Raw genomic sequence first — 27,324 nt, forward strand, 5'->3', positions numbered from 1 at the left:
ATTTTGGGAACTCCCCTCTCTACGAACTTAGTAAGGTCTCACCTTTTTACTTTTGATTGGCTATTCACTTGCTTTATTTTAGGATCTAATGCAAAAATACTCTTAAACTTTAAATAAAAATATACTTCTATAAAAGTAAAAGGATGTCTGTGTATCGATGTGTACCAAAGAATCTTGCTAACCGCTGAACTGATATGGTTCTCCTTTACAATGTAGCTTCTTAGATCCTGGGAAGGTTTATAAATTTTTGTGGGAGGGTATGACCAATAACCAACCTGCCAAGAGGAATCGCTCCTAGAAAGATTAACCCTCCCAAAAAAAAGAATTATTTCCTTCACCTACCACCTCAAGTGCCGATTCAATTTGGGTGTTTATTACAGGGAAGCTTCCTCGTCTAGGGTTAAGGTTATTGCCAAATATGATCCGATGTTTTTTTTAAGATAATATTTTTATTTTAACTAGCGGTTATGCCCCCTAGAGGCCTCTAGGGGCACTTGTGGAGGGGGGAGTTGAATTTGATAACCATTCTTCTTTTTAAAGAATTAAGAAAAAAAAATTGGGGAGTAGCTGACGCCCCCTCATTTTTTATTTCTAGTTGAAAAAAATAAATGAAATTTTTTTTGGTGGTGGTACCCTACCCCAAAATAGTTACAAACCTTCCCGGGACCTATGAAAAGCTAGCCTGTTAAGGAGAACCCAATCGATTAAGCGGTTAGCTAGATCCTTTATTACAAATAGACAGACAGACATCGTTCTACTTTGTATTACAGATAATATATTTTAGACCATTATTTAGAATAGACTTTCTCAAATGGGCACTCAAAAATTTGATTCTAGTTTTGAATAGGTACAGTGGAAAATGGTAAGAATTTTTTTTGATAGATAAAATTCTCTTGGAATGGTAGATCTAACCTTCCCTAAATAAATAAAAGAAGCTTTACTGTGATGTCCTTTTCAAAACCCAGTAAATTATAGAATTTTAATGATATTCTGATAGTTTGTTCATTCATTAATATTTATGAATTTAAAAATCTTCATGATTTTATGTTATGCCATTTTTAAATATTTAAATTGAAGGATGAATTTTTACTTTTCGTTCAAGTATAAATTATTAAATATATTCAATAGGAATCCATACAAACGCTTTTCTAATATGGTCATATTGGGCGGATTAAAGAACTATAATATCATATGCTTCAAAGTAATAGTATGTCTGTATGTATTATGTATATTCTTTAAGACCTCGTAATCATCTAGACCTCTTATTCCACAATATTAGTTTTAAATTGTTCGAGGGCAGATTTTCAAATAACCCGCAGATACATCCCAAATGACGACTGCCGATCGTTTTAAAATTTAGCTCTTGAAATTTTATTTTTACATGATTACATTCTATAGTTAACTAGTTCTATTGAAACTTTTAATAAAACAAGGATGAATCTTCACAAAGATCATACAAACTCTCATATTAATAGGAAACCTTTAAAGTTAAAAAAAAAAACAAAGCTTAATAATGTTGAATTTGTTAATAAAGAGATATCTAATAGACATCTGGATTGCCTAAAACTTCAACCCCCCCCCCTCCCCGACATTTTTTTGCATCTGAAAGTTCCATAAATGTATGTTCTTACCTAGAAGTTAGGGTTTCCTTAGCCTTACATAGATAAAATATGTAAGACTTAAGGAACTCTAATTCTAGGCTACCCCAAGAAATATTACAGAATTCGGCCATTTCAATATTTGGATCTACTGCAGTTCACGGTAAAATATTGCTGGTAAGCAATATTTCCAATAATCTATGAATTTTAAAGGCTGCTAGCTGCCAAACGGCTGAACGTACAGATCATACCCGCACACCATTTTAAGCCAGGGATTTTAAGCGGCATAAGAAGGCCTACAAATAATCTGGAATAGCCAAGATCCAATTATGCACAAGGGAAGCTTCGCTGAAGAAAAAACGCGTAAAATAGGTCTTTTTCGCGCATTTCTCTGCACTGCGAGATAATTATGCATTATTGTTTATGGCTATTCAAGATTATTTGTAGGCCTTCTTAAGCCGCTTAAAACAGTGTTCGGGCATGAGCTGTACGTTCAGCTGTTTGGCAGCTAGCAGCCTTTAAAATTCATAGATTTTTGGAAATATTGCTTACCAGCAATATTTGACCATGAACTGCAGTACCCAGGTTCTACGAAATACCAGAAAAAAAACTCGTTTTACCAGAAAAGTGGTAAAGCTGGTCAACCTGGTATAATATACCAGTTTCGTGGTAAATTTTACCAGCAAAAATTTTAGCCAAAAAATTAGTCAAATTTTACCATTTTTTTTGTAAAATTTGACGAAACAAAAAAACCCGTTTTTTGTGTTTTAAATAAAAAACAGCTCTTCATAATCAGTTGTAGTACTTTAAAATAATGACTTTTATACAATGAAGCCTAAATTTAAATTTTTTTTTTTTTTTTCAATTTTACCACTTTTGGAAGTTTTACCAAAAATGTGGTCAATTTTACAACTCTATTTTTCAGGTTAAGTCCGAATTTTCGGACTTAGACAAAAAAACACAATTTGGTCAATTTTTACCAAAAAGTTGGTAAAATTTGACAAGGTATTTTTTTAGGCTAAGTCCAAATTTTTGGACTTTGCCAAAAAAAAAAACTTGGTAAAATTTGACCAACTTTTTGGTAAAAATTGACAAGGTAAATTTTTAGGCTAAGTCCAAATTTTTGGACTTTGCCAAAAAAAAAAACTTGGTAAAATTTGACCAACTTTTTGGTAAAAATTGACAAGGTAAATTTTTAGGCTAAGTCCAAATTTTTGGACTTTGCCAAAAAAAAAAACTTGGTAAAATTTGACCAACTTTTTGGTAAAAATTGACAAGGTAAATTTTTAGGCTAAGTCCAAATTTTTGGACTTTGCCAAAAAAAAAAACTTGGTAAAATTTGACCAACTTTTTGGTAAAAATTGACAAGGTAAATTTTTAGGCTAAGTCCAGATTTTTGGACTCTGCCAAAAAAAAAAACTTGGTAAAATTTGACCAACTTTTTGGTAAAAATTGACAAGGTAAATTTTTTGGCTAAGTCCAGATTTTTCCAAACAAACATCCTTCTACTTAATGATAAACATCGCAAATAAAATATAATGAGGAAATATTCAGACCTAATACTTTCCAAACAAAGCATCCTTTTACTCAGCACTATTTGCTTTCGTTATATGGAATATGAAATTAATAAAATATGATGATAATGATTTTATTTAGAATTTATTTCATATTATAACATAACAGGTCATATAGATATTATCCAGGTCAATACTGAAACTACAAAAGATTGGCATCCAAGATAACAACAGTCTACTACTGATGCCTAAATGTCGATTGATAACAGTGCCACCTGGAGAGGTAAATTGTAATGCTGCTTTTATGGAGATTAATGTACTGAAGAACAATCAGGCAAGTCTCCTACCTGGAGGTACTCTGACTATTTGGCTGGAAGTTATAAAACCTGGACCTGAAAGTGCAGTATCCTGTCTCTCTGGTGACCTGGAGAATTGTTTTGAGGATCCAGAGTTTACTGATTGTTTGATAGAAACTAGTACCTCCAAATTAAAAGTGCACAAGTTTATACTTGCCTCAAGATCTCCAGTATTTAAGGTAGGTTTTTCCATTCTTACTTGTTAATTAAATTCTTGTCAATATTTTTAGGTAAATTTTTAGGCTAAGTCCAGATTTTTCCAAACAAACATCCTTCTACTTAATGATAAAAATCGCAAATAAAATATAATGATGATAATGATTTTATTTAGAATTTATTTCATATTATAACATAACAGGTCATATAGATATTATCCAGGTCAATACTGAAACTACAAAACTTACTAGTATCGTTTCTGTAAATAACATTTTTTAGAATTTTAGCTTGTGGAATGTTTGGAGCTCTCGAGTAGAACTTAATTAATAAACACCGATTGGGCGGATTGTAATCAATACGCTTTATATGTTAAAGTTAATATTTTTTAGAATTTTAGCTGTGGAATGTTAGGTGTCAACATTGTCGTCATAATAAACACTGATTGTAATCAATACGCTTTATTTAAGTTAATTTTAACTGACTAACAGAATATTCTCTGTTCAACATTGATCGTCATAATAAAACTTATTAGTATCGTTCTGTAAATTATTTGTTAATTTTAACTGACTAACATATTTTAACATATTTTCTCGGTTCAACATTGTCGTTATAATAAATAATGAAATTTTTTGTATAATCTGTGACTGTTACATGTTGAGATGGAACTCTCGTTGTTCTCCATGGAACTGCAAAGCTCCACGTACTTCAAAACTGGTTCAACTCCAAAATCCTGAAAAAGAATATTCATTTTTAAATTAAGCAATTAAAGGATTAACAAATCAAAAAGGCCTTACAAAAAGGAAAGTTAACGGTTTTGGGAAAATTTCATGGAGAAAGTAGATACAGCTTGTGTATGTGCCTGCTTATTAGAGAAAGTTTAATTCAGTTATCAATACATAACCAGACTGAGAGAAACTAAGAATGTCTTATAACGGGAATTTGGAGTTATGGTATGAATTAAATAGTCGTATGTTAGTACTAAGAGAGAGTCTAGAGATTAGAGCCAGAACTGACAATGTCGAGATCCAGAGGGAGGTTTGTAAGAGGTTATATCAACATGGATGGATTACTACACATCTTAATCGCTGCCGTCCTTCCCCTCTGCTGCCCGCCGCTGCCCAGGCTGCCGAACTGGCAGCTGTTCTTCACGAAGTAAACATGCACGAGGATGAATGTAATGCTGTTTAGATTTTAATAATATCCTGAATGTACTGTTTCAATAATATAAAGTAGTAAAATCTAATTTTAAATAGCTACCTATCTAGTACATTATTTTTATGTATTAACTTTTGTCTAACCAGTTTAATATCTATCTAATAAATTTAATAATAGCTTAATTGTTAATATAATTTAGTATACAGTTTCATAAAGGTAGTTCGATGTGTGTCTGTGTATATTAACTTCATATTTGTTATGCTTGTATACATGGAAACTACCTTTTGGGGCCGAGGTGTTGCCGTAGTTGCGTGTAGGATTATTCCAACTATCTTTTATTACAAATAATTAAACACTTACTTTTAACGGATGAATTTCTGATGGCAACAGCTTCATGTTGGTGCTTAAGAAATGTTCCACGGTCGAATTGCGGTCAGCTTATAATCAGAGAATACACCCAGCTGTGTGCGAAGCTAAACCTGAAAAAGAATATTAATTGAAATATAATTTATATATATTTTTAATATTATTTTACATAAAACACATCTTATAATATCTTTCTATTAAGGGTATAAAACTTCGTTACGCTTAAAACAATCATAAACCTTAAAGGGCGAATATAGGTTGGATATAATATGAGCTTATTTCAAAGGTGCTATTATATAAATTATAATAAATAATTTAAAGATAATGACATATCTAATTGTATTAGTCTGTTTACAGCTTATAAAACCTGTCTAACTCAAGATAATATTATGTAATTAGTGTGGTTCCCTAAGAACTCAAACACTCTACCGGTATCACACAAGGCTTCGTAGCAAGGTTGAATTAAAAAGGTTTCGTTAAAGGATAGTCTTAATAACATGGCCTAAAATATCCATGTTCTTATTAAAATTATTTTAACACTTACTTCTATGTAAACCATTCACTAATTGCAGCGCCCATATATTTTCTCACGAATCTGATTCCTGGTTAAGTCTGAAAAACAATATTAATTGAAATATAATTTGTTAATATTTCTATTATTATTTATATATATTAATAGTAGAATACTTTAAATATTAAGAATAGGATAAAAAGTCGTTCTTATATCATATATCAAAAAGGTTTAAAAAATTATAAAACAAACAGTTTATCGAAGTAGCTTAAAACCATGCGTAAGGTCCTAAATTATATTGATTTTTTTATTACATTATTTAAAACTTACTACTAAGTGAGCCCTTCTTTAATTGCAGCGCCCAAATAGTTATTTCTGATGAATCAGTGTTGCTGAACCTGAAAAACAATATTCAATTTAAATATAATTTATTAATATTTCTTACATTCATATATATTAAACCCGGATTATTTAATATTAAGAATAGGATAAAAAGTGTTTCTTAGATCAAATCAAAAAGGTTTAAAAAAGGCTTAAAACAATTATCCTATTATATATATTAATATTGTTCTCTTTTACAACGAAGCTTTTTATTTATTTTAATCTATAGCTGAAACTCAAATTAAAAATAGGATGAGGCCTCGACTTTTCTCTTCCTACTTTAAGTGCCCCTAGAGGCTTCTAAGGGGCATAGCCGCTAGTAAAACTTAAACCGTTAATCGAAGGCAGCCTAAAACCGTACGCTCAAGGTCCTATATTATTAATGTTTTTATATTAAAATTATTTAAACACTTACTTTTACGCAAACCACTCTTTGATTGCAGGGTCCATATACTAACAGCCAAGACTGAAGGTGGACACGTACTTTTTTAAACATCTGACTATCATCTCTTTGATTGCAGGGTCCATATATCAACACTAACAGCCAAGACTGGTAGACAAGTACTTTTTTAAACTTCTGAATATATAGCTCTCTAGGAGTTCTTAACTGACATTCATATAAATCTTGTGACATGGACCATCTCCTGTCAATCATACTTGGATATAACACGTATTTTCTCTAAGAGACTTGAACTATAACACTCATTGTTTACAATAGTTTTCAATCGGTATAGCGGCATTCATGCACATGCTCTGTACAGGTATACAACTTTATATTGAAAAATATTTCTTTTATATCCATTGCAATATATTTTTTTATATTTTATCGATGATATTTCATTTAAGTCATTGCCAAAAATATATTACATTCACATTAAAAAAAATTTACATTTATTTAACTTTCGTAACCCTGTTTTCAGATGATAAAATCAACGTGCTGGACAAAGTTGCCAAACTTTAAAAAACACCTTATGTATATAATATCATTTTAATATTTTACCGGTTAATTAATTAAAACTGCATAACTTATATAATTCATGAAATGTTATTATTCGTTGCAATTTTACGATTAAAAATATAACTGTCTTGCAAAGTGTTTTGCCACCTATTCAATCTGTATGTTGGCAACCGTAACTTTCCATCGGCGCAATAATTCAACTGGACTATATGACTACGGTGCATTTTTGTATTTTAGTAATCATTTTTAGTGAAATTACAGTGAATTAAGACGTTAATATGTATCATTCTGTTTTATAATTCAAATTTTATCATTAATTATTGAAAATTCTTTCTAAAATATTCTTCGTATTCGTTTTTTCTCCCATTTTTGGGACTCTTTTTAGCTTACGTAATATACAGGACTTTTTTAAATGTAAAATTAATAAATATATGTCTTGCACCGTAGTATAAACGGATTGTCGCAAATATAGGAGTACAATTATAAGAATGAAACTACTTTTTTGGCCCAGAGGTGCCGGAGGCACTGGCTAAAAATAACTGTTTTTAATCTTATGCTTTTAGATTTTTATATTCGTAGAAAACCATGCATATAATACGATATGCTAGTTACCTAGTTTTTTGGCGTATGAATGAGAACACCTGTTCCTATCCACCGGATTCGAATGAATACGAGCTATTTTTATTTTGTAATTTTTTATTTCTTAAATATTCTACCTTTTCAGATAGTTCTGAATAACAGGCTATTCAAGTTAATCACCTGGGTACGCGTACATCATAATAACAGGTATGGGTGTATATTAGCTGTATAAGATTTATTTTTTTTCTCCTGCTACAAAATTTGTTCTAAATAAATAGGGGGGGGGGGGGGGAAGTTTTGACACATTTGCGTAAACAGGGAGTATAGGCTTTATCTTTGGACTGAGAGTATAGGTTATTAGGGATAAAATCATTCTTATATGATGAATTTTCCCAAGTTTTAATATTTTTTGGATAGGCCTCCAGGTTCCGGAGCTCCAGGCCTTCTCCCCCCCCCCCCTTGTTTAAGGACAAATAAAATACCGGAAAGTTAAAAAACATTAATCACACCCCTCCCAAAAATAAACAAGACAAACAAAATAATCATTCCTCAAATTAGGATGGATCCATACCAATACCACGAGCTGCATGACAGATGGGACGCCCTCATGGTTAGGATGTTGAGACTCTTCTCCAAGCTAAATATTCGAGTTCAAGAAGAATCATGTGGCATTGATGACGCTGTTGAAATAGTAAAACTCTTATACCATCACGGTTGGGTAGAGACACACTTAAAGAAGATTGAACCTATGCCCGAGAATCTCTACGAGAACGAGAGACCCCGCCTGGATGATACCGAGAGACGTGTCATTGACCATGAAGCCGACTGTGCACCTTTCCTCACCAACGTCAGCCCTTTTTTCTAAATAAAACCCAGAGTAACAAGGTAAAAACTACGAAATTATTGCAGGGGTGTATATTCTGCTCCGGGGGGGGGGGGGAGGGGAGGGGGAAAAAAGAAATAAGTGGATCAATGATGGAAGTTGCTTCAAATCACATGCTCTTGTTCATGGCTAGTTGTCTTTTGTAGCAGGGGAAAAAATTGTTTTTAACCAAAAAATGTTTCAGAATTCTTTGAGTTTCTTCATTAAAAAACGCTTTAGTTTTCTCATTTTTAATTCAATGTTCTTTCCTTTCAGGGAAGAGAAAGGAGAAGCTAGGAGAAGCCGAGCTCGCCGCCGGCGATTTCATCCAGCCTCCGGATATCCATGCTGAAAGCGAATTTTAATTGTAATTTGTGGCGTTATCCTCTTAGAAAATTTTGTTTGTATTATTTAACTCCCCATCCCCCCCCCCCCCCCCAAACTAAATTGCTGGGTTAGGTTAGGCTAGGTTAAGTTATACGGCTAGGTAGAGGCCAGGGGCCGTTTTTCTAGGGGGGGGGGGTATTTCCTAAGAGGATAACATCAATTTGTTCTTTCAGAACATTTACGTTAACCTCTCTTTGATTGCAGCGCCCATATATTTTATAATTAAGTACCCATGGTGACAGTGATCGAGCCCCACTGGTCGTGCAGATATATAATTTCCTGCATATAAACATTAATAAACATTATTTACCCCTAAAGCCGACGATTACGTATGCACGTGTACAGTTTTTTAAGCTTCTGGCTATAGCTCTCTAGGAGATCTTAATTGATATGTTTTATTTTTTGTTTTTGTTTTTTGATATTTTTGTTATGTTGTTTTTTATTATTTATTATTATTTATTTTATAGCAAATTAACAAATTTTCTGGGTTCAACATTGTTGTTATAATAAAACTCCATGCAACTGCAGAATTCTGCAAAAGTCACGACCAGTGGGGCTCGATTATATATGCGTTCGTCGGCTTTTCAGGGAAGGCAGGAAATTTATATAGGTATTATCCAGGTCAGGACTGGAACAAACAAAATTTTATGTATATATTGTATATAGTTATTTTTTTCAAAGTAAAAAAATGTCAGACCAACGCTGGATGACGTATGTATAATTGGATCACAATTTTGATAGGTAAGTTTAATTAATTTTATAGACAATCAAAGAATAAATAAGGGTATTTTCTTGTTTGTAACTCTAACTCTTTATTTTGTGAGTTCCTTTGACATTTAATTTTGGTTTCAAAAAGTGTCACTCCCCCCCCCCCCCCTTTTTTACTTTCTCCTTCTTTCGTTATATGTAAACAAGTAATAACCTTATTATTATAACCAGGGGTGTATATTCTGCACAAGATTTATTTTTTTTCCCCTGCTACAAATTTTTTTATTTTTTTTCCCCCCTAGATTTTTCTGAAAAAGTAGGGGGGGAAATAGAAAAATATTTAAAGAACTCTATACTTCATTTATTTTATCCCTCCTACCACACATTTCTTTAGTTTTTTTTCACCAAGGAGGGGGGGGGGGGAAATGGAAAAAATGTTTTCAGTTTTCTTAATTTTTACATTTTTTTTTCCTCCAACCACTTATTTTTTATTTCCACCCCCCCCCCCCCCTGAGCAGGGGATCCCATGCAGAATATACATCCCTGATTATAACATATACTTCTTATTTCAGGAGTTACCTATACACCCCTGTTAGACGTTATTGCAATGGGAGACAATTTGATTGGTACACTCTCTAAAGCTCTACTGAAGCGTATAAGAAGTGGAGATAAGACGAAAAATGTACAGGTGACTTTTTACAACTAATTATTTCTACATATTTAAGATGAGACCTTACTTTTCATTACTGTACTTAAAGTATAATCTATGCTCGACTTTAATTTCTATTTTTCACTTGCAGTCAGCGCACTATAAACATGCTTGCTCTTACACCAGTATAGTCATATGTACTGTAATCAATTGACACGTGTAGCTTGCCCAAATAACGATCCATAACAACTCCCCTATATTATTTTAAATAAGTAATTCACTAATTATGTAATCTTTTTCCAGTTGCAGCATAAACTGAGGTCCATAAGAAAACTCTTCTGTAATGCAACGAGAAACAGAAAATGGCGCAAGAAACCTCCACAAAGTGAAGACAGTCAGCCATTACTAGAAGAAGAACAGCAGGAGGATTTGATGGATGTGGAATATGAGAACGAAACTGCATCGTCAAAAGGTAACCTACAATATCTGTAATATAAAGTAGAACGATGTCGGTCTGTCTGTTTGTTGTTTGTTTGTCCAAATTCCCACAAACATTGTCTCCCAATTTTTGTTTTTTATTTTCCTTTCAATCTAAATTTCAAACAATTGGTTTGATCAAACGTTAGTTAAGTTTGTCTCAAGATATCCTTGTTCCAGGGGTGTATATTCTACATGGGATCCCTTAACCTAACCCACCTTCACCCACTCTCTACATTTATCTACTTTTTCTGGAATTTTTAATTTTTTAACTTTCTAATTTGACTAGTTTTTCTTTACGGCATTATCCTTATACTAAAGTAACAGGATGTCTGTGTGTCTGTTCAAAAGGATCTTGCTAACCGCTGAACCGATTGGGTTCTCCTTTACAGGGTACCTTCACATAGGTCCCGGGAAGGTTTATAACTATAAAACACCATGTTTAACATCGTATTTTTTTAGGTAAAGTTTGTACAGGCTGCAATACCAACTTCACAAAGGAAACCGAAAGTATATGTTATCAATGCTACGCAAACCAAGTTTTGGAGCGATTAAATAACAATCCTGAAGAAACAAACTACATTAATATTGTTGTAGACAATATTAACAACAATAATACCAACGATAATAATGATGCAGACAATGACAGCATTCAAGATGCCGAGGACTGGGAACACGTCGAATTGTTTGATATACCTGAAGATGATTTTGACCCAGATGATGACGATGACCCTGATGACGAACCTGATGGCGAACCTGATGGCGATCATGACGGGGATCCCTTCAAACATCTTACAGAACTTGAGAAAGAAATTGTTAATGATTTCAGAAGCGTTTGTGTTCTAGACAACCCCATCTCTCACAACAAAGTTAGAATCATCCTGGCAATTCTGAAACGCTCGTGTATTTTCAAATTTCCGTCATATAATACATTATTCAAACCCAAATACAAAGTTGAAATCAAAGAAAACAAATATAATCCTACAAATGCTCCTGGTTCACTGATTGAGTGCAGGTATGTTTATATACGATTTAGAAAGCGTAGCATTTCTATAATCATTACCAGAATTTCCGTACGTCCATTTTAAACATGTCGATTTTTCTCCTTTTTTAACAACAAACTTTCAAGTGTTCTAATTATCAGTTTGATCATTCTTTGGTATATTGCTTCCTGCGACAACTTGAGAACAATATTATAAGCTATTATTAGTTAAAAATATATTTCTTTTTCCAGATTCCCTACCTATGAGATCCTCCAAGACGCCATCACAGACTTTAAACGGTTGAATGGACAACAGGCCGTTGATGATCATATAACTTTTGACATCTCGGGCGACGGAGTGAAAGCAGCTCAGGGATCTCATATCTCCTATTATACTGTCTGGATTAGGTAAGTAATTAATATATTGTGGATTTGAAAGGGTTGGGTTGGGATAAAGTTCTTTTCATATACAGCATGACCCTCGAAAAAATATTTTTTAGGATTGGCACCCTATATTTCAAAGGATATCAAAATATTTGTTTTACATCAATTGACAGCCCAGATTTTTAAAGCAAAAGTTTAGGAAACCATTCAATAAAGAAATAAGAAAGAAAACTAAGTTTACAATTGATACTTTTTTCTATTGCATACATATATAAAAATCTGTCTTACTGTATACCAGGACTTAATTAATACCATAAGTAAACCTAGTTTTTACCACTTTTACGGTAAAATTTTACCAGCCTTTACGTTTTATAAATCAGTAACTACAATTTTAAGTCTAAGGTATTAAATGCTATTATTATTAATTCTTCTTTATTATTTCAGGTTATTCTTCAACAAGGATTTCAGTGTTATATTGCCAGTCAGCATATTTGAGAAGACGAGGAGGCGTCCCTACAGTTACAACTTTCTGGATAATGTTACCCGATTCATCAACAAACTAATTCAAGAAGGATTACCTGGACATACCTTTCAATGTAGAACCATCATCCACGATGCCGTTGCGAGAGCCGATGTATTCGGCATTCTTGGCCATGGATCAAAAAATGGATGCCCACACTGTGACCTTCCAGGGATGGCTTTTTCACAGACTTATCTCCGTCAAAAGAACTTGGTATTGTTCGAATCAATGAATGTATTTTACCCCAGTGACAGTCAAAATATGGGTACGCCGAGGTCTGACGAGAAATTCCGCAAGTTAGAGGAAAATAATCAGAACATGAAAACCAGTTTTTCTGAGCTTGACCCGAGCTTGGATTTAATACAAGATACCCCCAGTGATCCGATGCACGCGTTGCACCTGGGCTATGTAAAGAAAGTGATGACGTACCTGAAGAAAGGACGTAATAGTTATCCAGAATTGGAAGAAGAAGACTTAGTTCAAATGGAGAGAATTACAGGGATGTACTGCATTTGACTAAAGAAATGACGCGTAAAATAGGTGTTTTCTTCGCGCATTTCTCGGCACTGCGATAAAATTCTGCATTTTTAGATTTATGTCTATTACACATTATTTGTACGCCTTGTTATGCCGCTTAAAAGAGTGTTAGTTTGAAAAGTTTAAAGAACTTAAATTTTGAAAATTTTCTCCTTATCACCCATATTTTACCATGAACTGCAGTAACTCCAATTATAGATGAAATCAACGATCAATTGAAGCTTGTTGGCGATTTTGATCGCGTTCCCCGTACGTCCATCATGCGCCTGACAGAGAAGAAGCTAGCCCTCAATTTGAAAAGTTCTGAATTCAAAGTACTGGGCTTTTACCATATGATATTTTATGCAGAGGTAGGTTTTTACCATATTATAATCTTTTTAGAATTTAAAGCTTATTTCAGTTTCATTATATTGTATAGCAATAACATTCTTTTTAAATTTGCGCACGTGTGCTATATTATATATATATTTCTATTGAGGAGGGTGGACTTCCAATAAGTATATAGGGCGAAGCCCCTAGAGGCTAGGGGCGAAAGAGCTAGTTTTCCCTTAAATTATTACAATGTTTTTTTTTCCAGTTGGCAAATCTTAAAGATGAACAACGTCTGATATGCAAGTTTTTATTCCACATATTGCGCTGTCTCGAAGAGCATATAACAACTGAACGTGTGGCTGAGCTCAAGACCATGATAATGGTCCTGAACTCAAAATTGGCGGAGATGTACGGCGAATCGTGCTTGAGTTACAATACTCACATGCTTTACCATATGCCGGAACATGTCCGCCGATTTGGACCATCCATGGCGTTCAGTTGTTATGCTTTCGAAAGTGCCAATCATGTGATTGCAACTTACATCCGAGGATATAATTTTGGCCTTAAAGAGGTTTCAAACAGGTAATACTATTTTTTTTTAGTTGAGTTCCTTTGACTTTTAGTTTTGGTTTCAAGAAGTGTCACTTCTCCCCCCCCCCCCACTCTTTACAAATTTTAATGTAATTTTTAAAAATGTAACATAACTTTCTTTCCGTGTATTGCTGATCAAACACTTAAGCTATAACGATTTCACCAGCAACATACCTTTCCGTTTAACAGCCATTAATGACATAAATGACATATTTAGATTGTTGATATTTCACACAGTGAAACCGTACATAAATGAAAAGCTGGCTGTCAGGGGAAAAAGGAATGCCAACAAACGAAAGTTCGAAAGAAATCAATTCTATACAGACTGCCAAGACCTCTACTTTGTCCCAGACTGCCGTCGTGATAAAACAGTATGGTTGGTCCACAAAGTGAGGACATTTTTTCCGGCATACACCTTTCCTGAAGATTCCAGAAGAATAGGTAGGGGTGTATATTTTGCACATGATTAATTGTTGTATAGAAATATTTCATGAACTATACATTTCATCTAATTCCTTTTTAACCTACCACAATTTATTTGTAATTCTCTTATCATGCCAGGAGGAGAGTGTGGTAAAGGGGGGAGGGGGGGTCTAGGAAATATGAATTAAGTTTTATGGTTTTAAACACTGAAAATATACACCCCTGGTATTAGGAGTAGGCAAGACTGACGATCCCGAAGACTATAGCCATCCTCCAACACAACTAGCCTCCAACCTACTGAAGTACAGAGTAGCACATATCTCCGTACACCTGTTGCATCAAGATGTCTCCATCGTAATTCCTATCGGAATTTAATTTTGTACATTGAAAGCAGAGAAAGGGGGGGGGGGGAAATGACACTTTTTGAAACCAAAACTAAAAGTTCCATATTGTACCCTTATAAAACAACTGCCATGCAAAATGACAGATCTGTAACTGTTTCTTTAGTTCAGTTCCTTTGACTTTTAGTTTTGGTTTCAAAAAGTGTCACTTCCCCCCCCCCCCCCCCTTTTGTTATAATATGTATGTAAAATGTTGTAAAATTCAACTGAAGGCCCTTCCCTCTTTATTTGGAATTTATGTGAAATGTACTTTAAAATATTTTTTTCATTAAAATTATTTTTTATAGCTAATTTTAAAAAAGGCATTTCAACTAAATTTAGCAAAACCCTACCTTTTTGGCCATCGATGGGTATGAAGTTAAAGTGTTATAAGTCTAGTCTGTAATTTGAAAGAGTACATGTTTGCAATTTAATTTAATTTTACATAAAATTTTAATTTCTGTCTACACATTTCAGATTTAAAACTATGCAAATTGCCCATGCCAACGACCTGGATCCAACAGCGTAATTTCGACTGGCAATTGATCAAGCTAGATCCCAAAATGACGAGGACTGGAAAGAGTGCTAGTTCTGTAAAGGTAAAAATTATATTTAAGGCCTAATTTACTATTGTACAAATTGCTGCTACCCTTCGCTCAAAAAACTTATAAATTCGCATGTTACCGGATCGAAAGGAAAACCTTATCGGTTCATGCTTAACAGACCACAAAAGATTATTGACCAAGTATAATTATTTATTAATTTTCCACAGTGTGTTTAACATTTGATATTAGTAATTAAAATTCTAGGGGCGTAGCCACTGCTATCTAATATCTTTTTATGCATTGTAAATACAACAATTATTTCTTGTTTTAGAACAACAAGCCTACTGGAGGTGGCAAACCTAATGGTGCCAGAGGTGGAAGTGCCAAAGCTCCAAGTGCCAAAACTGGAAGCAACAAATCTACTGGAGGTGGCAAAGGTACAACAGCAAAGGTAGGGTTTTAAGTTTTATTGTTATCGGTTTTTGGTTTGTTGGTGTTTTGTTGTTAAACTAAACTTACTAACATGATGTCTGTTTGTGGGTTTGTACCAACAAATCTCGTTAACCGTTGAACAAATTGGGTCCCTCTAACCATATAACTTAACCTAGCCTAACCTAACACAGTCATTTTGTCGGGAGAGGGGGGGGGGGGAGGGTAAAGTTTTAAAAAATAGAAGAAAAAAATTAGGATAATGCCGGTGTTGTTTAAAACTATAATCCTCGGTAAGTAATGCTTTACAATAATTATCTATATTATTTTTAGAACACAACTAGAACCACAACATCTCCAATGAGGCCAATAAATATTACCCCACCTCCATCTCCACGGGCACGGCACCACTCCGCGAGTCAACGGACCGCGAGAGTTGTAGTTCCTCCTGCAACATCATCACGATCCCAGTCCCAGTCATCACGACCCCAGGGATCATCTGGCCCTTCTGGTGAGATGGAAGAAAGCGAGGTATTATTTTTATTTCATTTTGTCATCCAGAGGATACAAATTACAATTATTTAGGATATATATCGACTTAGCCTGGAAAAAATAACTTGTAAGATTTGACTAAATTTTTGGTAAACATTGACCAATAAAAATTTACCTTGTAAATTTTTACAAACAAGTTGGTCAAATTTTACCAAGTTGATTTTTTGGTCAAAGTCCAAAAATCTGGACTTAGCCTAAAAATTTACCTTGTCAATTTTTACCAAAAAGTTGGTCAAATTTTACCAAGTTTTTTTGTTTGTCAAAGTCCAAAAATGATGGAAGATGCTTAGGATCACTTGCTCTTGTTTGTGGATAGTCTTCTTTTCTACCACGTAGTTTTTAAAATACCAAGACTTGAAAATATGTGGTTTAATATGTTTCATTTTAAGGATTTGTTCACCGGGGCCGTTATGAACCAAATTCAGAACCAATTTCAGCAGCTACGTACTTTCTTGACCTCACAAATGAAAAATCAACTAGAGCCCATTAATGCGTCCATAAGAAACTTGGTAAACAAAACGTCCACAAACCATGAGTTAGTGAAGAATGAAATCAAAGACCTGCAAGACAGTGTATCAAGAGATATGGCTGAAAATACTAAAACCCTGAAAACAGAAATGAAGAAAACCGGCCAAATTGTGGAAACCTTGGTGACTGATCTAAGAAGACTGACCAATGTGGATGAGCTTGATGAGGAGGAGGCGAATAAAGGGCCTAGTGAGAATCAGGATGTTGTCGTGGACCAGATTTTCTCACCAGATTTTTACAGAGAAAGAATAAAGAACCATGACCCCTTGGAAAAAGATGGTTATATGAGAAGAGAAGAAATTATCTTTTTCATCCAAAATTTCGAAGACTCACGGAAAGTGGATATAGGCTGGCAAACCTTACTGAAAGTATGCCGAGACATCATAACCTTCACGTATGTCGTGTTCGAGCAGTTCACCTTTGACGCCCGCATCACAGCTGCCTTTTGGACTGCTCCGGAAGTTATTGATGACGAAACTGGTAAGTAAATATTATTTTGTAAATTTGACATGATGAGAAAACGTTTAAAACAGGGAGAAGGGAGGTGGGGGCAAGGGAAATAAACCGAATAAAAGGGGCATTCCTATTCTTGCTAGCAGGTGACCATGTACAATAATCTTTTTATATATATATTTTATTTGTGAAAATAAATCTTGTGCAGAATATACACCCCTGGTACAATAATAAACATGTACCTATGCAGAGTTAATTGAAAATTTCATTATTATTTCAGTGGAACGTTTCTTGGATCATTGTAAGTTAGTGCTTAACGAGACGTACCTACATGAAGCTATCCCACCAAATTTGTGGAGAACAGGAACCTATGTGTCTTCAAGCGACCTTTTTCTAGTGAGGAACCACATACAAGCTTGTAGGTAATTCAATTATTTATCGCATCTATTCCGCGTCTATTAAATGTGAAAGTGGTAGTTTTACAAAATGCATTTCAATGTTCTTTAGTTAAAAAAGTAGTTTCACGAAATGTTAACTGCATATTGTATTCTTGTTAAATTGTTAAACTACATTTCTATGGCATATGTTTCAAAGAATTTCAATTTTGTACCATGTATTTTTTTATGTGGCAAGACTTTTAGTTCATCTTTTCTTGATATATGTTATATGTTATATATTGAGACTGTTTTGATATAAACCCTTTTTTTATCTAGGTTCTTGCGCAATTTCGAACACACTTTTAAAGAGGACGCGACTGGTTTTTGTGAAAATAAGAAGAGGGCCGAAGATTATATGCTTGCTAATGAGGATCCTGTCTGCTGGAGGCTATTTCGAGGGCTGGTAACGCGAAAACAAGAACGCGCATTGTCAACCCCAAACTACACGTATGAACAGGTTTTTGAAATCAAGCCAAGGAAGGAGACAAGCAATAAGAAAGGCAAGAAAGACAAGAAAGACAAGAAAGACAAGAAAGACAAGAAGGAAAAGGCACAGAAACGATCAGCCTTACAGATGTGTGAATTTTATCTGGCCCCTGCAGAGATACAAAGAATTAAGCGGCGTATTAAACCGAAGACAATCACAACTTCAACACCAGGTGTTACAGCCGAAGACAAGAAATTTTACCACATGTTAGGTGCCCACTCAATGGGTTGCTTACCCCACGAAGTTCAAGGAAAGAACCCGATTTACTTGAGAATAAACAATGACAGGTCGAGAAATTCATTTCAGATCAAAAATTATGCAGACATGGCAAAGAACCCCAAGCAATTTTTCAAGACAGTCCATAGTAATAAGAAGGTTATACAAAGAGCTGTAATGTATTATTCGTACGCCACAACCAATTTGAAACCAGAAATGAGTGAAGAACAGACAAAGATTCACAATGCCAGTGAGAAAGCAACTAGAATTTCAAGAAATAGAAAGATGAATGCTGCTGATGAATCCACTGCTGATGATTGCACTGCTGATGATTCCACTGCTGATGATTCCACTGCTGATGATTCCACTGCTGATGTATCCACTGATGGTGAAGACAATGCTGTTGAAGACAATGAAGCTGAAGGCAATGCTGTTGAAGAAAATGGTATGGAAAACATTGCTGATGAAGAAAGCAACAATGGTGAGGAGCTTGTAATTGATGACGGAGGCGACGACGTTGAAATGAATTCAAATGATGATCAGATTGGGAATGACTTACGCATACCACCCGCGGAGAATCCAGCAGTAACTCCAGAACCAGTAAAGCACCCAGTAAAGCCACGTAGGTTATATGAAGATCCAATTGTCAACAGCCAGTCCAATAATAAACCCAAAGTAAATGTATTTAAAAACATCACAAGCTCCAAAAGGAAGAAGCATGGAAAGGGCTCGAAAAAGTCGAAGAAGATAATTATTTCTGAAACAGACGATGAGGGCCAAAATGTGGGAAATCTTGATGATACAGTCCCAATGCAAGATGATGAACAACCACCAAACTTTCCACCACTGCAAAGACAGAAAGAATTTTATGGACGAAATAATTCAATCACAGGTACATATTTGTTGAACATTAATTATTATTTATAAGTTTTATCTTTCCTCGTATTGTGTATATACTGCACAAGATTTTTTTTCCTCTGCTACTAATTTTTTTAAAATTTTTCTTCCCCCCCCCCCCTAGTTTTTTTTCACCAAGTAGGGGGAAAATTGAAAAATATTTAAAGAACTCTATGATTTATTTATTCTATCCCTCCTACAACACATTTCCTTTTAAAATTTTTTTTTCAACCAAGTAGGGGGGGTGGGGGGGTGGAAAAAATGTTTTCAGTACTTGCTTTTTGTTTGGAAACGTATAAAATTAATGTATAAATTAATTATTTACAGGCAACAGTAACGAGAGACAGGTGACTGGAAAGGCAACAAGTGTCGTGGAGGAAAGCAGCAGTGATGAGAATGATGAGGATGCCGAAGGTATTGTTATTTATAGTTTGAAAAACGTAGGAACTGTATCACCTAAATTTAAGTTTATTAATATTTTAGTTGAGAAGTAGTCTTAGATAAAAACCCTGTGGATTAATTTTGTTTTAAGGGAAACTTCGTACAGGCCCTGACAGGGTTTTAGGCTAAAATTTGTATGGGCGCAGCCGCTATCTATAATACTAAGTAGCTTAATGTCTGTCCGGCCGTCAGAAGCTTAAGATCTCAGTAACCACTGAATCGATCGAGGTTACGGTAAAATTTTACCACCTTTTAAATCGTATAGGCTGGTAAAATTTTACCATAAAAGTGGTAAAAACTAGGTTTTTTATGGTATTAATTGTATCCTGGAGATCGGATTCTACTCTTCTGTGTATTGGTCCTGCGGTGATTTTAAGCTATTTCCTTGGAGGGGGGGGGGGGGGGGGGTTGGGTAACATTTATACTATTTGAAATAATGACTATAATAATTATTTAGATGATGTGGCGATCATTCCAAAGAACCGGGAGCGAAGGCAAACCGCATTGGAAGCCGAAGCAAAAACCAAGAAAAGTTTACAGCTGGACAATGAACCATCATTCGAGGTGGATAACGAAGATGACGGAAACCAGAGTGACGAAATTGTGGAGGTTGAGGACAATGAGGGCAAGAATGACGGCAATGCAAGTAAGGAAATTCGGATACATCCATGTGGAATAATATTACCCAAACTTGCCATTATAATTCACAACCACACGGGTCATTATGAGGTTGTTGCAGTAGGCTCAAATGTTTCTATATACAACCAAATGGAAATTTTAGAACTCATCAACATTGACGGTAAGTTACAGGTCTTAATGTAATAAATGGGGGGGGGGGGGGGTGGGCGAAAGTGACACTTTTTTGGGGCTTTTATTGGCGGTTCTCGGCGGTGGCGACGCCGTTTCTTCACAGTTCCATATTGTACCCCTATAAAGCAACTGCCAATGCAAAATTCCCCCTTTTATCTTTGATTGGCATATTAATATAGGGTAAAAAATATTGCTTGTTTTCATTTGAATCTGATTAATAGTAACTAATGTTCATATAGGTATGGAAATAATATTGAAGCTACAATTATGTACATTTGCTTTAACATTTTTTATTTCTTTGTAGGAGAAAAAGCAAAGTGGAAAAAAGATGGAGAAGAAGGTGAATTACTTTCTGACATCAAAGAAGAAGCACCAGAGAGTGATGATACAGATGAAGGTCATCAATCAGACCCAGACACTGGAACTGGCAGTAGTAGTAGTAGTGAAGAAGAAGAAGAAGAACGCAGGCCAAAAGCAAAAGTGGCCCAAAAGCCAAAGCCTACCAAAGAAGCTCCTAAACGTCCCAGAAAACAAACAACATTTCCATCAACGAATCAAATTGATGCGGTGTTGTACAGAAACCAGAGCAGAGCAAGCACGAGCAGAGCACAAATTAATTCAAGCCGGGAATATGCTGAAAGCGCAGGCACATCAAATCCTGATGAAGACGTAAACCCAGAACCAGGTTGTAGTTATAGTCAACTCAGTCCAGAGCAAGGTTGTAGTAATAGTCAACTCAGTGAGCAACCTAACCAAATTAAGCTGCAGCAAATGTTGAACAGAACAAATACACATTTGCCCGATTTCGGCCAGCGTGGTGAGGCTCGGACAAGAAGAGATGCCAACAAACGAGTAAAGGACAACATGAAGAAGCAAAGATTGTGGGAACAGGGACACAGGCCTGAAGATGATGAGTTAGAGAAGAAGAAAAGATCAAGCTCCAGACCACCACAGAGAGCAAGTTCTCAACAATGTTCTCAAAACATAAACAATTACGGTATCTTTGGCAGCTACATTACAGCTGATTCGGGAAAGGGGTGTATATTCTGCACAAGAAATATTGTTTGTCCACGGCTAAAAATTTTTAAAATTTACAAATGTTTTCAGTTTTCTTAATTATTACCTTTTTTTCTTACCTCCATCTATTTATATTTAATGAAATATAATATACATCCCTGAGCAGACTTGGAAAAAATATTATACATCCGATCCATGTAGAATATACATCCCTGGCAGAATGGAGACAAGTATTATCCGTCGGAACTTTCGTCTGAAAACGAAGAACAAGACGAAGAACAAGACGAAGAACAAGACGAAGAACAAGACGAAGAACAAGACGAAGACCTGATTATAGGTCGCAGTCAATCCCAATAATTCCAGGACTTTACGTATATATATATTTATATGTAATTTTTTTTGATTTCATAAGTTTCATCTTCAATTTTTTTTTATAATATCTAGAAAGGAGTCTTTTCCCAAAATGCATTTGAAGTTAATTTAGTGAACCGTATATTTGAACCTGTTTAAATGTGTTTAAACTCTATTTATATGGCATAAATTTGAAGAAAGTTAAATTTTCTACCACGTACTTTTACCATCTTAACAAAGAAAAATATGCAATTCACAAAATTAAGTTCAAATGCATTTTGTGAAACTACCCCTTTCCACCAATTAAGTTTAATGAGCTTAAAGTTAAGAGCTTAAACTGAAAATTTTTTGTTGTATAATCTGTCGCATTTTTTGTAATTCAGTATATAGCAGTTGTAGTTTACCCCCTAAACTAAGGAAAAAAAGTATTCAGAACTAGCTTTTGTTAATTTTATATATTTGTTTAATTTTGTATAAAAATATTATATATATGACAGTTATCGTAGGGAATGTTTTAATTAATACGGTGGTAGATTTCCATGGTAAAATGCGTAATGTTTATGTGCTGTAATTAAAAAAGAGAACGTTTCAAATTTGTATAAACTTTTTGTAAATGTTAAATTTGTCTATATACTTGTTTACAATATAAGATATACCAATATGTGATCTTGCTGGCCACCCTATTATATTAAAATTCCCTACGTCAGTTTTTTGGACATTTATTAATGAAAATTTAATACCAGTGATAATTTGTTTCTTTTCAAATTTAATATAGAATGTCCGACATGACAGCCACAGCAGCAGCCGACTTAGAGAGAGACGAACAGCACGAAGAACAGAAGCCGGAAACCACAAGTGGGTGAGTAATATTTTAATATGTATAAAACGAAGTAGAATGATGTCTGTCTGTCTGTCTGTCCGTCCGTCCGTCCCTAGCTATATTTTGGTAACCATTCATCGAATCGGATTCGACAATCCATCACAACATAATTACATAAATACATATTACATAATTTTTGGTAATTACTTCTTTGGGCAAAGGTCCGATTACCTGGGATATATAATATATATTTATATATTTCAGTGATAGCGAAAAACAGAAGAACGAAATGAGTGTGTCTGAGCCTGAGCTGCCTGCTAAGCTGGATGACCTGCCTGATACCCCTCCTAAATCGTCTGATACAGAAGATTTGAACCTAACTTTGGATTGCACTACGTAAGTTTATTTATTTTTGTTACCATTCTATTTCTGTTCGGAAGGTGGTAGTAGCCGGATTGAAAAGAGTAGGATAAACATTATTGTTATGGCGAATAATTATAGTTTCATTCAGGGGTGTACATTACGCACAAGATTTATTTTGTTCCCGTGGTACAAAATTTTGTATTTTTTTCCCACCTATTTTTATCTCACCAAGTAGGGACGGAAATGGAGAAATATTGAAAGAACTAAAATTTTTGGTCCTACCACACATATTTTAGTTATTTTCCCCCCACCACCTGAACAGGGGATCCCATATAGGATATACACCCCTGATATTTCAAATTAGCAGCTACGCTAAACCCTCTAATATGAAGTATATCTCTTAAAGTTTCTTTTGCCACTCCCTTCCCTTGCCGGTACCTATGAGAAGAACCCGATCTGTTCAGTGGTTATCGAGATCCTTCGGTACATAAACACGGACATCCTGTTACTTTAGTATTATTTTTTTTTATTTTTCAGGGACGACGATGGATGGGAGACAATGCAGAAAATAAAACAAGACCTTAGGGCAGCAAAGCAAAAAATTGCTTCTTTGGAAGAGGAGATCGCTTGTTTGGAAACACAAACAAAGTAAGAAATTTTTTTTTGGTATTTAATCCGGGCGACTGTGTTGTAAATGATTTTTCGGTACAGACAAATTCACCTTTATATATTACAAAACTAGCAAGTATGCCTCTAGGGGTAAGGTGGGAGGGGTAAATGTGGACCAAAAAAAAAGTTTACTATTTAATTATAATATGATTGCTTAATTCAGGGAGCAATCCAAGAGATGTCCGGCGGCACAAAAGGATGACCAGAAGGTCGGACAAGCCTCTGTTATGGAAGGAGAAGCAAAGTAAGATATCCTATTATATAAAGTAGTAAGCGTTTTTTGTTTGTCCCGAAGGATAACCGCTAAACCGATATTGTACTCCTTTAAAGTGAAGCTTCTTATAGGTCCTGGAAAGGTTTTAAACTATTTTTGTGCAGGGTGTCTTCACCCCCTTCCCCAAAAAATATTTTTACTCTTCTGAAACTGAAATTGAAAATGGGAAGATGTTGATTTTTCCCCTTCCAACCTTAAGTGCCCCTAGAGGTTTCTAGGGGCGTAGCCACTAGTTTCTTTTAATAATCTTTTTTCATACTTTATCCGGGCGACTGTGTTGTAAATGATTTTTCGGTACAGACAAATTCACCTTTATATATTACAAAACTATAGCAAGTATGCCTCTAGGGGTAAGGTGGGAGTGGTAAATGTGGACCATAAAAAGTTTACTATTTAATAATAATATGATTGCTTAATTCAGGGAGCAATCCGAGAAATGTCCGGCGGCACAAAATGATGACCAGAAGGTCGGACAAGCCTCTGTTATGGAAGGAGAAGCAAAGTAAGATATCCTGTTATATAAAGTAGTAAGCGTTTTTTGTCTGTCCCGAAGGATAACCGCTAAACCGATATTGTTCTCCTTTAAAGTGAAGCTTCTTATAGGTCCTAGAAAGGTTTTAAACTATTTTTGTGCAGGGTGTCTTCACCCCCTCCCCCAAAAAATATTTTTACTCTTCTGAAACTGAAATTGAAAATGGGAAGATGTAGATTTTTCCCCTTCCAACCTTAAGTGCCCCTAGAGGTTTCTAGGGGCGTAGCCACTAGTTTCTTTTAATAATCTTTTTTCATACTTTATCCGGGCGACTGTGTTGTAAATGATTTTTCGGTACAGACAAATTCACCTTTATATATTACAAAACTATAGCAAGTATGCCTCTAGGGGTAAGGTGGGAGTGGTAAATGTGGACCATAAAAAGTTTACTATTTAATAATAATATGATTGCTTAATTCAGGGAGCAATCCGAGAAATGTCCGGCGGCACAAAATGATGACCAGAAGGTCGGACAAGCCTCTGTTATGGAAGGAGAAGCAAAGTAAGATATTTCTTTTAATATTATTTTTTCATACTTTATCCGGGCGACAGTGTTGTAAATGATTTTTCTGTAAAGACAAATTCAACGTGTTCCTTTATTTATTAAAAGCGAGTACTAGCAAGTACGCCTCTAGCTGGGTAAGGTGGAAGGGGTAAATGTGGAACCAAAAAGTTAACTACTTAATTTAAATAAATTATTATATATATATTGTTTAATTCAGGAACAAAACAGCTGCAGCTGGCTCTCCAGAAAATTCGGATGAGAACGAGGTTAAGGAAGTCACTGTTATGGAAACACCAGCAAAGTAAGATTTTTTAAAAATAGTTTTTACTACTTTATCCTGGCGACTGTGTTGTAAATGATTTTTCTGTACGCTAAACCCTCTAATATGAAGTATATCCTTAAAGTTTCTTTTGCCACTCCCTTCCCTTGCCGGTACCTATGAGAAGAACCCGATCGGTTCAGCGGTTAACAAGATCCTTCGCTACATACAAACAAAAATCGTTTTACTTTGTAGTATAGATTGTTTAATTTCAGGATGAAAGACCAACCGGATTTTGATATAATTTATGAGAACATAAAGAATCCAGGACCAAAAAGCCCAGGTATAGTACAATATTTATACTAGCGACTGTGCCCAAAGCATATAGTGAAACATTTCTGTACTACATTGTATTATTACACTAGGTTAGGTTAGGTTAGGTTAGGTTAGGTTAGGTTAGGTTAGGTTAGGTTAGGTTAGGTTAGGTTAGGTTAGGTTAGGTTAGGTTAGAATAGGCTAGGCTAGGCTAGGCTAGGTTAAAACTAGAAATATTACTCTTTCTATTAATACACTAGGTTAGGTTAGGCTAGAAAAAAAAACTATTGTAAAATTGAAGTATTTTTTTGTAAAAAAAAGTAATTTTAAAAAATATTTTAATTTCAGTGTATGGGGTGTCAGATGATGAGCAGGAGATGTTTGAACCACCCCCTCCAGCATCAAAACTGAGTAGGCGCAAAAGAAGTGCAACACCGGGGAAAATCAAGACCTGCGCCCATGGACGCAGTCCCCGAAGCGAGCTGCCATTGAACACGAGACTCATCGAATGCACCTATATGTGCCCAGACTGCCGCGTCTTCTTTCACAAGAGGCAAAAACAAAGAAAAGAAGGACAAAAGTAAGCTGATGTATAATAGTCCTTCCAGTCAGATCATATATAAACTATTTGTGATAAAAAAGTGATATATATCAAGATATCTTGAGTCAAAAATATGTTTAACCACCTTTAATTTGTACGTACATTAATCTATATGACAGTTTGACAGTTTTGTTCTGACGATGAAAATATTCATATAATATTATATTTGAAACCGCTATTCCTATATAGCAAAATTTTTGAAAATTTAATAATGGAAAGTAACTTCGTAATATATTTTTCTTGTATAAAAATGTTCTAGTATAAAGTACAATTAGAATCCAGATCTCAGCAATTAAAACCTATGTATATTTGTGTTAATTTCTCAGCTTAAACCGATTAAACATGCAGTTATATTATCTGTAAAACTATGTAATATTTGGTCATTTAAACCACGTCTAGAATTATAGACTAATTAAGAAAATTTCTGTGAATATATACCTATATAGTATCGCGCTATCGTACCTATGTAAATCATTATGTAAAAAAATATGTTTAAGTGTTTCAATCAATAAAGTTAATAATGAAAACAATTTTTTTTTTATTTTTGCGTTTTGTGTACAAGCGAGGTTTTTCTATAATTAAGGTCGTTTTTTACCACTTTCTCGTGATTTTTACCACCCGTTTTTACCACAATTATTGGTAAATTTTTACCATATTTACCCTATTTCTGGTAAAATTTTACCAGTTTAGGGCAAAAATATTACCAGGTGTTGAACAGTTTTACCACTTTTTTGGTAAAATTTACCGCAAATTTCTGGTAAATTTTACCAAAAAAGTGGTAAAAATTGGTCAAAATCTGGTATAAATTTGCGTCCTAAAATGGTAATATTTTACCGGAAATCTGGTAAAATTTTACCGATAATTGTGGTAAAAATCGATGGTAAAAAGCGTCTCGGAGTACCACTAAAAGTGTTTTTACCACGATTACGGTAAAATTTTACCACCTTTTAAATCGTATAGGCTGGTAAAATTTTACCGTAAAAGTGGTAAAAACTAGGTTTTTTTATGGTATTAATTCCGTCCTGGGAAATTCTGCA

General features: G+C 34.7%; 7 protein-coding genes across 9 annotated transcripts in view; 6 read left to right on the forward strand and 1 right to left on the reverse strand.

Annotated features, from left to right (window-relative positions):
- ND-B17.2 (NADH dehydrogenase (ubiquinone) B17.2 subunit) overlaps positions 1–27,324 on the reverse strand; it is a 397,876-nt gene that overhangs the window by 87,875 nt on the left and 282,677 nt on the right. The window lies entirely within an intron of this gene.
- The window catches only part of ebi (transducin beta like ebi), a gene marked incomplete in the record, with an annotated part of 75,784 nt that overhangs the window by 44,252 nt on the left and 4,208 nt on the right, over positions 1–27,324 (forward strand).
- LOC145306403 (uncharacterized) lies at positions 7,660–14,954 on the forward strand. The gene is made up of 11 exons (XM_080148496.1): positions 7,660–7,781; positions 8,713–9,564; positions 10,104–10,219; positions 10,484–10,652; positions 11,120–11,672; positions 11,892–12,047; positions 12,468–12,985; positions 13,279–13,430; positions 13,658–13,974; positions 14,201–14,424; positions 14,639–14,954. The coding sequence occupies exons 2-11, from the start codon at positions 9,537–9,539 to the stop codon at positions 14,779–14,781; spliced, it is 2,376 nt and encodes a 791-aa protein (XP_080004622.1). The 5' UTR covers positions 7,660–7,781; positions 8,713–9,536; the 3' UTR covers positions 14,782–14,954.
- LOC145306326 (uncharacterized) lies at positions 14,982–17,331 on the forward strand. Of its 2 annotated transcripts, XM_080148413.1 has the most exons (3): positions 14,982–15,782; positions 16,094–16,291; positions 16,702–17,331. In XM_080148413.1, exons 2-3 carry the CDS (start codon positions 16,121–16,123, stop codon positions 17,326–17,328), a joined length of 798 nt encoding a protein of 265 aa, XP_080004539.1. In that variant the 5' UTR covers positions 14,982–15,782; positions 16,094–16,120; the 3' UTR covers positions 17,329–17,331. The 2 variants fall into 2 exon arrangements, with proteins under 2 accessions (XP_080004539.1, XP_080004538.1); XM_080148412.1 differs by having other exon boundaries at positions 14,982–16,291.
- Positions 17,625–21,697, forward strand: LOC145306404 (uncharacterized). The gene is made up of 5 exons (XM_080148497.1): positions 17,625–17,665; positions 18,007–19,325; positions 19,658–19,744; positions 20,229–20,570; positions 20,886–21,697. The coding sequence occupies exons 1-5, from the start codon at positions 17,625–17,627 to the stop codon at positions 21,695–21,697; spliced, it is 2,601 nt and encodes an 866-aa protein (XP_080004623.1).
- On the forward strand, positions 21,649–24,670 carry LOC145306332 (uncharacterized). Its single transcript, XM_080148420.1, has 4 exons — positions 21,649–22,808; positions 23,034–23,165; positions 23,670–23,780; positions 23,965–24,670. The coding sequence occupies exons 1-4, from the start codon at positions 22,726–22,728 to the stop codon at positions 24,047–24,049; spliced, it is 411 nt and encodes a 136-aa protein (XP_080004546.1). The 5' UTR covers positions 21,649–22,725; the 3' UTR covers positions 24,050–24,670.
- On the forward strand, positions 24,836–27,311 carry LOC145306334 (uncharacterized). The gene is made up of 3 exons (XM_080148422.1): positions 24,836–25,413; positions 25,647–25,714; positions 26,035–27,311. Exons 1-3 carry the CDS (start codon positions 25,397–25,399, stop codon positions 26,268–26,270), a joined length of 321 nt encoding a protein of 106 aa, XP_080004548.1. The 5' UTR covers positions 24,836–25,396; the 3' UTR covers positions 26,271–27,311.

Source organism: Acartia tonsa, chromosome 14 (assembly GCF_053477335.1).
Source record: "Acartia tonsa isolate MP-2025a chromosome 14, ASM5347733v1, whole genome shotgun sequence".
Classification (NCBI taxonomy): domain Eukaryota; kingdom Metazoa; phylum Arthropoda; class Copepoda; order Calanoida; family Acartiidae; genus Acartia; species Acartia tonsa.

Excerpts from the sequence above, each read along its gene's own strand:
- LOC145306403 (XM_080148496.1), top strand. The coding sequence starts at position 9,537 with ATGTATAATTGGATCACAATTTTGATAG. Across the intron at positions 10,653-11,119 it reads CGAAACTGCATCGTCAAAAG|GTAAAGTTTGTACAGGCTGC; the intron begins GTAACCTACAAT and ends GTATTTTTTTAG. Across the intron at positions 12,986-13,278 it reads GACGTACCTGAAGAAAGGAC|ATGAAATCAACGATCAATTG; the intron begins GTAATAGTTATC and ends CTCCAATTATAG.
- LOC145306326 (XM_080148412.1), top strand. The coding sequence starts at position 16,121 with ATGAGGCCAATAAATATTACCCCACCTCCATCTCCACGGGCACGGCAC. Across the intron at positions 16,292-16,701 it reads GTGAGATGGAAGAAAGCGAG|GATTTGTTCACCGGGGCCGT; the intron begins GTATTATTTTTA and ends TTTCATTTTAAG.
- LOC145306404 (XM_080148497.1), top strand. The coding sequence starts at position 17,625 with ATGAAGCTATCCCACCAAATTTGTGGAGAACAGGAACCTAT. Across the intron at positions 19,745-20,228 it reads GAATGATGAGGATGCCGAAG|ATGATGTGGCGATCATTCCA; the intron begins GTATTGTTATTT and ends ATAATTATTTAG. Across the intron at positions 20,571-20,885 it reads AGAACTCATCAACATTGACG|GAGAAAAAGCAAAGTGGAAA; the intron begins GTAAGTTACAGG and ends ATTTCTTTGTAG.
- LOC145306332 (XM_080148420.1), top strand. The coding sequence starts at position 22,726 with ATGTCCGACATGACAGCCACAGCAGCAGCCGACTTAGAGAGAGACGAA. Across the intron at positions 22,809-23,033 it reads AAGCCGGAAACCACAAGTGG|TGATAGCGAAAAACAGAAGA; the intron begins GTGAGTAATATT and ends TATATATTTCAG. Across the intron at positions 23,781-23,964 it reads TGTTTGGAAACACAAACAAA|GGAGCAATCCAAGAGATGTC; the intron begins GTAAGAAATTTT and ends TGCTTAATTCAG.
- LOC145306334 (XM_080148422.1), top strand. Across the intron at positions 25,715-26,034 it reads TCCAGGACCAAAAAGCCCAG|TGTATGGGGTGTCAGATGAT; the intron begins GTATAGTACAAT and ends TTTTAATTTCAG.